Below are 12,989 nucleotides of genomic sequence, written 5' to 3'. Positions count from 1 at the left end.
AAACCGTACTTAACATATGTGAGTTGTTAATACTATTTATTATATAAGTACAGCGCAGTCGATAATCGAAAGTCGTGTATATTATAATGTTAATATATATTGTTCTCTCTACCAGTTTTACTACGTGCTATGAAAAATTAGTTCCTGTAGAGGATGTGCCTGATCTAACAATTACATTATGAGAAGCAACGAGGAAATATTCAAATTTAAGAGGATAGGGTTAAGATAGATGTAACTGTACTAAAAAAATGTTCAAATAAAAAATGTAAATGTATAAGGTGGCTGAGATAAAATGCAACTCACAATGTCATTTCAACAATTGTAAAAATAAATAGTTAAAGCAATAATATTCAACTAATAATTTAATAATTAATACGATTAGTAAGCTTAGTAAGGTTTATAATTATTTGAAAAGAACTTTTGGCTTATATTTCTCAACCTAGAGTGGGCAATTCTATAATGCCCGTGCAATATATAATTTTGCTAACATTTCCCATCACAATCGGGCAATACCACAATGCCCGGGCAATGTTAACATTGTCCAATAATTTACTATGCCCGTAACACACACTTATATATATATATATTTTATACATATTATCACATTGAAAACTATTTCACTCATAAATTATTTTATAATCACTTACTATTTAACCATTAAATACTGTAATATTTGCAACAATGTTAACAATAAAATGGATCGTTGTTTATATTTAAACAATAATAATAATAATTTATTATTGCTTAATACATAAATGCTTCAGTGGCACAACATAATATTATTCGCACATCTCACCTTATCAATTAGTTTTATCTTAAACTGTAACAAGTTGGATCTATTAAGTATTTTAGATAGTCAAAAGTACAAAAACTCCTAGTATTTCCAAAGTAATCCCCCCCCACCACACACCAAAAAAAATTAAGGAAAAACATGAATTTATACGAAAAACCAGTATGCAACGAAATTAATTCAGTATCCTCAAATACTTGAAATTCTCACCTAGTATAAATATCTGTAAGTATTATACTTTAGATTAATAATATGTTTGTATTAATTTTATTGTTTTGACAACTCTGCAGAAATAACTAATAAGTATACAAATCAAAATCCAATAAACTTATTCGTTGATTATTAAATTATACATTGAGATGATTTTATTATTTATACAAAATTCCTAAATGTAATTGGAATTTGACCAACAGATTTTAGATTACTCCCGAACCCCGATCCTATTTACCTATGATCAAGGCCGTAACTGGGGGATAATTTAACAAAATAATATTTACGTCATGTGCTAAAACAGCATAATATTATGCGAATAGCAAATAGCAAAATATAAATAAACAACACGAAATGGCTCCAGTAGAATATCGCATACACAATTATACGTATATTATATCAATTACATTTGTATATTTTATGCTGTACAAACATTTTCAGTAGTTCAATTGTGAATGATAAATCTAAGTTATCCTTAAAAATAATCAAATTAAAATTTTGAATTTCTATTTTGTATTCTGTTAAATTAAGCAAAAATCAAATTTCAAATTTCAAATAAAAAAAAAAAATTGTATGAACATATTTTATAACTAAAGCTCTAATAATTAAAAAAAAAAAATAGTTATTGCCTATGTTGTGTATTTATATCTACTTCTTAAATGTCATATCTTACTGCATAATATTATATTATACTACACAAAAATGTATCTCAATAAGTAACAGTACATATCTAATTTATTTATTCTTTTAATTAATATTCACTAAAAATGTACTTTAATTGATCAATACTTTAAGTTCAACTATATTGTAACAATTGAAATGAAAACTTTCACACTTATTTACTCATCCAAGTCAAATGTTTTTCGTGTTGTATTATGAAATTAAATTTTATCGTAGTTTGAAAGTTATGAACTTTTAAAATATACATCATATACATTTCGAGTATATGCATAATAACAAATATATTGTTGATATTTTTTATCATGAATAATGAAACAATGTTTATTTAACAATCTATGTAAAAAAAAAAAAAATATCCTATGTGCATAATATACAATATTATATATAATTAAGTAGGTAGGAGTATAAAGAGAAAATCTAAAAATATCACAAGCCACCCGTGTTATACTAACAAATACTTTTAGTTCATAATTTCTAGCGTACTACATAATATCATGTCTGGTGGTGTTTAATGTATTTCATAATAATTTATGTTTAAAACAAATTAAAAATTAATGAGTATAAAAAAAAAACATTTATCATTTAATATTATGGATAATGTACATTACTACTCACCGCATTAATTGATATAACTGTTTTATAAAAAAAAATTATTTCGAGTTTGCCAAAAAAAGTCATTCATAAAATATACATTTATGTGCAGTGACATAATAAGCAAGAGTATAGTAATTTATCATTAAGTATTTTTTTAACTATCACAATATTTTTATATAATATTATTTTATAAAGACTGCTAAATTATTATTTAACACGTAATAACATAATATTATAAAGTCTTATCTTATTTATTTTTTTTTTTTTAGTACATATTCATCATTATTTACCCAGCTGCAGTCTACCTATTATCTAAAACTTTAAATACTATTTGAATTCCAATAGATATTAATTATTCAACTTTAAAATATTAGCATTTTCAATTTATCCTTAGAATTTGTCGATCTTTATTATTACGTAATTCGTTAACAGAAATTAAAATGTTTTATTTCGGGATTGAATAAACTAAACTTTAGTTAGCACTTTGCTAAAAGAATCTTGTTTTTAAATTTAACTTCAAAAATATAATATTACGATAGAACCTCGATTATCCGTGTTCGCGATTAACCGTGCTCACTCTTCCGAAAATATAAAAATAAGTATGGACTGTAGATGCATAACATTATTGTATATATTTCTAATTATAATTAAATAAAAAATTACATTATTATAAAAAGTCTCGATTAATCGTATTTTTCATTTATTCGTTTGACCCTCTCCCCGCCATTATACCGGATAATCGAGGTTCCATTGTATATAATATTAATTTCTTGGCCAGGGTAAACCTTGATGTGTAATAAACAATAAACATCAAATCAACATTTTAAATAAATTCAATAATCATATATTGTATATAATTTTAACAACAATATTTTAATTGAACCGTCATGGTTACTATTATAATATTATTACGTTCTTCTGTCAAAAATCGCGTTATTTTAGCTCTAGTCGAATTCAATGATTTATATAACTTTTTTTAACCTAACCTTTTTAATAATATTTTATGAAATAAATTCAATGACAATTCCCAAGAATTAGCTATAAAATATAAGTAACCGTCAAGTGGTTACTTAAAAACTTTTATGAGAAAACGACTAGCTAACACTTATTGTAAATCGTACATAGCAGGGCCAAATGATGAACCGAAACCATTTGTTAGCCAACAATATCTGTTATTTCTACAAACAAAATATTGCATGCATTACATTTATTGCCAGTATATTATACTGGTCTGGATGAATATAATAAATATTTTGTAAAACTGGGTTACTACACAACGCCTCTTTTTACTTATACCTACATATAATGAAATACAAATATGAAATCGAAAATGTGATACTATGTATCATCGTATTAACTATTAAATAACATAAATAAAACATTTATTATTTATAAGTATGTATGGATTATGAATATATTTTCATATCAATATAATAATTTATAAAATAACTGTACGTATGTTTATGTTTCAGTACCTAACAAGTAAATACTTGCATTAAAAGTTTTAATTTTATAATATTATATTATAATATAATTTATTATAACCAACAAATTTGTTTATAAAGTTTTTATTTAAAAAAAAAAAATATGTGAATTATTACTTTATCACACAGAAAAATGTCAAATATTTATATTTAACTTTTTTATTATTATAATTAATTACATACGACATAATATTGTGTGATATCTATGTATTACAGATATATTTTAATCGTCTACAACGATTGAATACGCATTCGGGACTGCGAATTGATAAAACATGGCTTTTCACCGAGTAAATTATTGCTAATAATAACAAGCTATAGGTTCTTCAATCAATAATATGTGTATACTGTACGCATAAATATAAGTATGACTTTATATTTATTAAGCATGGCATATTAATTATTTTATAATAACTTATATTATTAAAGCAAGGTTTCTAAAGGATTATTTATACTACAATGACAATGAGTATAATAACCACTGACAAATAATGACAAATATGTGCACGCGGTTGAATGAATGTTTAACGAGTTATATAACTTTATACGTAGGTGCCTACGTAATATATGTCACATCGACATGTATTAATTAAAACCATATCCAATAACTTTTTGCCCGTAGGCCAAAGCTTTATAAGTTATAACCTGTGAGCTCCCTTACGCAGAATCGTACTGAAACAAATCTTCCATTGGAATTACTTAAACGTAAAAATTAATAAACATTATTATAATTTTGATAAATAGGTATCTTATGTGTAGTGATTATACATGATTGGGTTATTTATGAATAGTGAGAAGTGATGCTATATAATGTTGGTAAGATCACTCAACATCAAGTTTTTCAAAAATTATCATTCTAAAAATTTAAACGTTTTTGTCAACGCTAAATTGGATAAGCACTTACGTCAGGACGAATAAACTCCGAAGATAATCTTGCATATCGTCAGCCATGTTCACCGCACAAATTCCAACTCCTTCAAATTGTACTTTTATGTACGCCTATAAAACACAATGGATAGTTAAGAAAGTTTCTTTTATAGATCTATTTAAATGTTGTATCACTTACACCCAAATCCAAATAAGCAGTGTAAACGGGATATGGCAACACAATACAAAATGCAACTATCCAACATCCAAATGTACAGGCTAAAGGCGGAAGTCTCATTTTATTTGGATGTTTAAGATGTCTGTAACGGTCAATAGCCATTAGAAGAAAGGTCAACATTATCACATGAGTAGGAACATCCTATTGAAAAAACATAAATAAAATATAAAATATATAGGTAATATAATTATTATTAACATCATTTTTTTTTTTCATAAACAATATTATAACTTAAATAATATATTTTTTATTTTTTTGATAATTAAGCTTTACAAAATTAAATAACATTTAAATTTAACTTAAATTTAAAAGTTGATACCTGCTCCTTATAAATTCTATAATACATATAAACAAAACTTGTGTCTGTCGAAAGTAGAAAGTCTTTTACATTAATTAGTTTTTACATTTCACATTGAATAATTAACTTGAAATAACTTCTTGTCCAATTCATTTCTTATCATTTTATGCGTAATAAACGTCAAAATCTCAGTTAATAATTTTTAAGAACAAGAAAGTATAAGAATCGTCAGCGTATTTATTAATATATTTTCAATTGTAATGATATTTATAATTTTTAAGAAATTATATGAAAGTGAAATCATATTTTCAAAATTTGGGTCATTTTTATCGACAAACTTTCGTATAAATATTTATCTATTCATGAAAATAAGTACTTAATTAGACAAGGTAAAACTAATGGCCCATATCGGCGAAGCTACATTAAAAACAATAAAATAAAAGTATATAAATAGTGATCTATTTAACACAATTTTATAATCTTTGGTACAATTTTGAATACAAATTATTGTTATTTATTTTCACAAAAAAGTTTGATACTTGATGATAAAAAATATCCAATTTTACACATGTCTGATTCGATAAAAATATATAATGTGCAAATGATAGATATATTTTAGTAGCTGGTTGGAAAGAGAATAAATATTATAATATAGTCTTAAAATTATGACTTTTTTTAGTTTTTTCGTAAATATGTATTTACGAAAATAAGGATTACTCCAAAAGTTTCATATTTTACCTCAATAAAAAGTAAATTAGACACACATCTAGGAATAAGTCATTTTTCAAATTTCTCGGTAACATTTCAAATAGATTAAAAATATGAGCTCTTCTGAAATCCTTTATATTTGAGTATAAATATTTTTACTAATTGTATTTGGTAAATAATTACCACTGAATATGTATTATTTGTATTACAAACAAAATAGTATACATTTTTCTAAAAAAATTTGACTATTAATTAGGTTATTATAAATAATGGTATTATATTTTTAATCTTAATTGTACAAAAATTTGCAATCATGGTTTTAAAAACATAAAAATACATGAAATTCAGAAGGGATATTATTGTATAACGATAAAATTGAGAAATAATTCGTAAATATCGTGCAGTATATTAGAACACAGGTTAATATAATTTACAACAGTATAACAAATAATACAACTTATAAGGACTATCTGAAATTGTTAAAAATAAGAGACATAAATAAGATTAAGTGGAAAATACATCTCCAGTGAATCGAAAAATTGTTAGGTAACACTTGTTCTAGATCCTAATTTCTAACATTTTTATATACAAAATTAACTCTTTAATTCTCTTTACTGTTTTAATATTTAACCAAATTTTAAATTTATACCGACAAATTATCTTTCTTTGCTGATATTGTGTTGAATAGTAAAGTATTATTATTATTATCAATATAGATTTATAAAATAATGATAAATCGTCGCATTCGAAAAAACAATTCTGAACGGAACTTGATTTGTTTAAAATTACTTATTAGTATTTATAATACAATCAAAAATTCTAAAGTTTACCCAACCGTAAATTCCCAATATTTTCTTTTTAATAAAAAAATAAATTACGTGCCCCCGTTGTTTTTTATAAAATCACATTTTTAACATCATACATAATTAAATTTAATTACAATAAAAATATTTCACATTAAATTATAAAAAAGTAATGTAAAATTAATTTTATCGATTAAAATCTAATTACGTTTTACATTATATAATATCGTATTACAATATTATTTCTTAATGAATTCTTTGAACTTTATATGATAATTTAATATTACATAATCTATATTTACAGTAAAATAATATTAAATTATTACGAGTATGTATATATATATATATATATGTTTACTTATAAATATACCGTAAGGTACAATTAATATAAATCTAACTAAAGGAGCACTTTTCACCTACTTTACGAGCTCGTAGACTAGACCAAGAATGAGTAGAAACACTCAACTCAAAGCTGGAATTATGACAAATTTAAAAAGGTTTATCGGATTATTATAAATTAAACTTAACATTATATTGTCAATTGAACGCACTCCATCACGACATCGCTATTAGAATAAGTTACGAAGTTATATATTATATTATAATATACACTATACAGTAAGGAGTGTAAGATTTTCAAAACTAGAAATCCGTGATAGTTACATAAATAGAAAAAATATAGATAAAGTTTCAAGCTCTTAAGAATTTACTGCAAGCCCACAGGATTGTACTCTATGTTATGTGTCAATTTCAATATGAAATTTTTGTATTATTCGAAGTTATACTGTTTACTGAAATTTAGTCGTATACAATTAGGCCACTGTATTATATAGCAATTTGCAATACGAGAGATTTACTAAAGAGAAATTATTATTTTAATTTGCATTCAATTATACAGACCTATATCTATTTAGTATAGAATGAAAAATCTACTCATAAATCCATCGCAAAGATTTTTTTATAGTTTTTAAATATTTACAAAGTTTTAAAATATATTTGAATAAATATTTTTATAAATTAATTACATTTTTGTACACAAAAATAAAAATTGTAAAACCATAAGAAGAACCGGAGAAATTTAGTCAAATGTTTATAAAATGTCAATGTTAATACCAAAACCATCCGCCCAAACATGTCAAATTTAGTAACGATCATTTAAGAAAAATTATAACATACCTTTAATCTAACCATCTATTTGCGCTTTCTGTAAAAAAGAGTATACGAATAACTTAAAACGATGCCTTAAATATAACGAATTCCAGAAAAAAAAAACTCAAATAGTATAATTTATCAATCTAATATTACCCAACCTAACTTAACCTAACCAATGTCACTAATAAAAACCTGAGTTAAAATAATATAAAGCATTCGAATAAATCATATACATAAGCTACTAATAATCAATAATTCTCCATTAATATTGTCAATGAAAAATCACAAAAATTATTTTCCTTCCTAGACGACCTTAAATTTCTAATTAATCCACTAATTACTTTTGTAACTACGATTATTAACAAGTAAATTCTTAAAAACAACTAATAACATACCTAATCTTTCTTACACATTTCAAACCTTTGCAAAAAAATCTGTATTTGAACTTAGATGTTTAGATAACTTACTATAATAGTATTATTTATATATACTTGTAGAGTAAAAATGATTAATGGATATTTTTCCTGATCACACGATCTTCGTGTCATTCTTTTCTGATACGATTTACTTATTACACTATTTAATATATCTTTTAAATACAAATGTAAAATAATAATTTTTTAGTACACATCAGAGTATCAAATATTCAAAATTGCACGTGTGTATATAATATTATATAAAATATAAAAATATGGACATAAAGATGATCGCAATACCTAAGTACCTTTGGGTAGCAAAGTTTTCTCTGTGATTGACAGTTTTATGATTCAAGTTTAAAACCCTCGAATATTGTATAATATAGTACTATAGTAAGTGTATATACTTTGAACTATTCACGTGAATCAGAGTACTTTCTTTGAACAAAATAATTATGTAAATTATTTGTTTATACATTTTGAGGCTATTCGTAATATGCGTATGTCATAAAACAGCGCTGTCTGGTATTTTGTGGTCGTTTGGGAGTACTTCATTTATTCAAAAATAATCTGACAGGCATACAAAAAAAAACTCAGTATTTTATGATTCGCAGCAATAGGTTACTCTGTTTGTTCCCCTCAGAATATAAAATAAATAAAAACAAATGTTACTATATTTTCAACAAGATATAGAGTGAAAATATTATATTATTAGTTTAAAAATTCTAAATAGTATGTAAAACAAAAAAAAGACTCAATTTAAATATATTAATTATTAATAATTATTTTAAGAAGGTGATTATAAATAAAGTAACCGTGTCCGAAATAAAAATTAGACAAAAAACTTAATTTTATCAGTTATCACTAGATAGTAGTAGTATATGAATCAAAACAAATTTAATAAGGCATCTATTGTACTAAAAATATTGTAAACTATTCATTTTATTTCTAACAAATATTCAATTTGAACTTAATTTGAAATATTTGAATATTAACTTTTGCATGATACATCGAAGTTTTAATGATAAGAAATAAATTATTTGAAACCATGAAAATTGGAGATATCTCTAATCTTCATGTTTGAAACAATTTTTTAAGTATCTTATCAATTATCATTAAATTTATCAATACTTAGATATTATAGATCTAACTAAATTATTATCAAATATAGATTTGCTTTTTTGAAGCTGATTTTTACTTAAAATATTTTTTTTATTATATTATTTTTTTTAAACTAAGCATCATTTAAGATTGTCAATTCAATTTGCATTGAGCGCAACAAACTGTTTCTTGCTATTTGATTGACACTAAAAGAAATAAAGTTTAAAAGTCAATTTTTCTCCAGACACCAAAAAAGTGTCAATCAAAATCAGCGTTAGAAAACTTTAATATCCTGCCAATATACTCTGGCATATTCGCATCGAATGGCGATCCTGGTTTCACTAAGTGCATTTCAGCCATTCAGTTATTTTTTTAATAATTTTTTCCTGTATTTTTCAGTGAAGTTACATAGCATAATTATTTTAATTCAAAAATAAACTTATATAATCCACATTCTCCGAAAAATTATTATACTATATTTTTATGCTTAAATAAAGACACATAAAAGATAAGCACATTAATATAATGTTTATAAATATAATAATATAATATCTCATCGTACTTTCCTTGTACGTCTGACGTCTCCATTGCCTAAAAATATCTCAAATGTACATAATGTTTAATATGTATACTATACTCAAAAGAAATTAATTAATTAAAATATTGACGTAAACTAGATTTATATCCAAACTGATAAACTGACCCCCTCGGGTGTGTAAGAGAAATTAAACTGGCATTTACATTTTTATTATTTTAAAGTCCAAAAGTTATTACTTGCGTGTTATTGTAACATACATGACTTTCTTATGGAGTAATATATTACATTATTTTTAATTTTATTTCAAAAATATTGATTTTAATACAAAGATGAATACCTTGACAAACAAAGTGATATACTCCATTTTTAATTTCTAATTGAATAATCATTTAAGTTCAACAACATTCACTCATTGGTAAGTTACGCACTCATACCATATAATAGCAGATTATTAAATGAAGTAATATTATTCATAGATATACATTATTATTACATAATATTATAACTGTTGTAACCTCGCAACGGGTAAATAGAATACCACATTAAATATTATAAACTTGCAACGAACAGCTGTGACATATCATGCTCGCAATATTATTTGATGAATATTTCCTATAGATAATGAAGAAAAATGTATTATTCTTATGTTGAAAAAAGTATTAATAGTTTGGATTACTTAGGTTTTGTATGAAAAAAAATTATGCAAATCAAATGGGTTTTTTTCCATTACACTATTCGCAATAAATGTAACATGTGTTCCAAAACGGTTGACGGCCATTACTTGGGTAAAATTTCCTCACATTGCCGACATTTAAAAAAATTATGACAATAATAGCGATGAATATTCTCTTGGGGAAGAATTATGACACACAATCGTACATTTGATAATGATACAATTTGCACATAAATATTATACAGTACTATAAAATTAATGTTGAATATGTATCATAATACCAATACATTTCAAAAATAATAAACACTAACAACTATACATTTAATTGTATTAATAACTATTACAGTGTGAAACTTCCAGCCATAAAATACATTTTTAATAATGATTATGTAATAAAAAAAAAACTTCATTAAATTATTTTTCATTAACCAAAATTAAAAATACTATTGAGTAACGCTGTTCACAGTCTAGAAGTTTTTCTAGTCATTGAAAAAAAAAAAAATACAATTTTACTTGAAATCGTAGCTCAAAGGAAAGTACTGCTATTATAATTTATAAATTATATTACTTAATATAATATTAATATAATATTCGTAGTTAGGATATCAAAATGATACTTTGAAATTATTATATTATTTAAGAAAATATTTTTATATTTTTTTAAATAAGTATTCAATAATTTAAAAAAGGAAACATTTTATTCACAACAAAAATATAACACCTGAGATAAATGAATTTTATAAATAAATATTTTTGTAAACAAAAAATACTCGTGTACTTTTTGTGGCGTTAGTTTCTATTAATAATAATAAAATGTTGTAAATGAACATTTTTAGTATACACTGAGATTACATTAGAAAAATAATATAGTTTCACTAATGTGTTTGTTGATTGATGTTTTTTAATTATTAGTATTTTTGTTACATCCATAACATCGTGATTGATTTATTAATTAATAGTTTATTAGTTTAAAATTAAAAAAAAATAAAAAAAAAATAACGATAATATTAAAACATTTTTCATACCAGTGTTTCAATATTCATTAAGTTCAGAGGCAATAAAAAAAATCTATGGAACTCCTTCTTGTATAGCATGTGTCAAATGGACTTCATCATCAAGTAGTTTATTGTAATGTATATTGAGTTAAACTAAATTCAATATAAGTACATAGTATTAACTCTGAAGTATTAAATTTACATCATATAATAATACTGAAATTTAAAAATTAAAACATATAAAACATGATAATTGAAGTATAATTTATTAAGTATAAGAAAACACATAAATCATAATTCATGAAAAGAACATTTATTTTATAATTTCTAATAGGTAATTAAAATGAACGATATTTCACAGTATTTTTTATTTTCAAAACTCATTCATACTTAAAAAAAAAAACAATCAAGCAAATGTGATCAATTCGATTAAGTGATGATTTGTTAAAACAAAATCGCAATAAAATGATTTACACATAAACAAAATATTTAGACACATATGATTGGATTTTAGGTAGGTATATAAATGTGACATTTTAACGATAATACATAAATACTTTTCCTAGTTCCTATTAAATGGATGTTTGTGAAAAGACCTTTATTTACGACTTTCTTTGTTAATAACACGATTTAACCTGGACATTCTGGTAGAAGGTACAATGCCCAAATCCATCAATGATAGATGTCTAAAACATAATATATTTATACATGTATCCTAACGCAACGCACGTATAGTATACGTAGTACACACTACATACTACACATTCATATTATACGGTCGACAAAAGTCGACTTCGCAACAATAGATCTAAGCAAAACGCTAAACAAAGGTCGACTATTATTTTGGTTTGACATATATTGTTTTAGGTGTATACATAAAATATACATTGTCTGGTTCAAGTTATTAACAATTCCATAGGAAATAATTTTAATTTATATAAACAATAATACAATTGAACAGAACGTATCCGTCATAGTTGTTAATTAATATAATATAATATTATGTGAAATATAAACAACCACAATAAATAATGTAGGGACGATTTTCAATACAAAAGTAAATAATTATACTTGTATGATAATTATAGTCAAATTTATTATAATATTTATAAGTGCATATATTAATAAACCCTATTTTTCTTAAAAATTGGAATTTATTTTAAAATTTAAAAATATACATATATATATATATATATATATAATATATATGTATTAAAACAAATTTAAAAATTTTTAGAACTCTAAGAATAATCAATAATATTTTCAATTAATTATTTCAAGAAAATTTTAATGTGTGCAATAAAAAAATAAAATTAATTTTCATTAAAATATAAACAACATATATGTCATATTATGTATTGAATATTATTTTAAATATCATCATTGTGTATGCACAGGGACCTACTACAACCCAAAGGGCCACTAGACACCGTCCAAGAGC

At 23.7% G+C, this 12,989-nt stretch overlaps 1 protein-coding gene across 2 annotated transcripts in view; it reads right to left on the bottom strand.

Annotated features, from left to right (window-relative positions):
- The window catches only part of LOC113553780 (prolactin-releasing peptide receptor), a 98,414-nt gene that overhangs the window by 41,150 nt on the left and 44,275 nt on the right, over window positions 1–12,989 (bottom strand). For both annotated transcript variants that reach the window (XM_026957300.1, XM_026957301.1), the window contains 2 exons: window positions 4,826–5,005; window positions 4,664–4,758 (listed from right to left, as the gene is read on the bottom strand). In XM_026957300.1, the coding sequence (XP_026813101.1) occupies window positions 4,664–4,758; window positions 4,826–5,005 (275 nt within the window). The remainder of the gene's footprint in view (window positions 1–4,663; window positions 4,759–4,825; window positions 5,006–12,989) is intronic.

Source organism: Rhopalosiphum maidis, chromosome 2 (genome assembly GCF_003676215.2).
Source record: "Rhopalosiphum maidis isolate BTI-1 chromosome 2, ASM367621v3, whole genome shotgun sequence".
NCBI lineage: Eukaryota > Metazoa > Arthropoda > Insecta > Hemiptera > Aphididae > Rhopalosiphum > Rhopalosiphum maidis.
The sequence above is the reverse complement of the archived record's forward strand: the minus strand, read 5'-3'. Positions and strand labels throughout refer to the sequence as shown.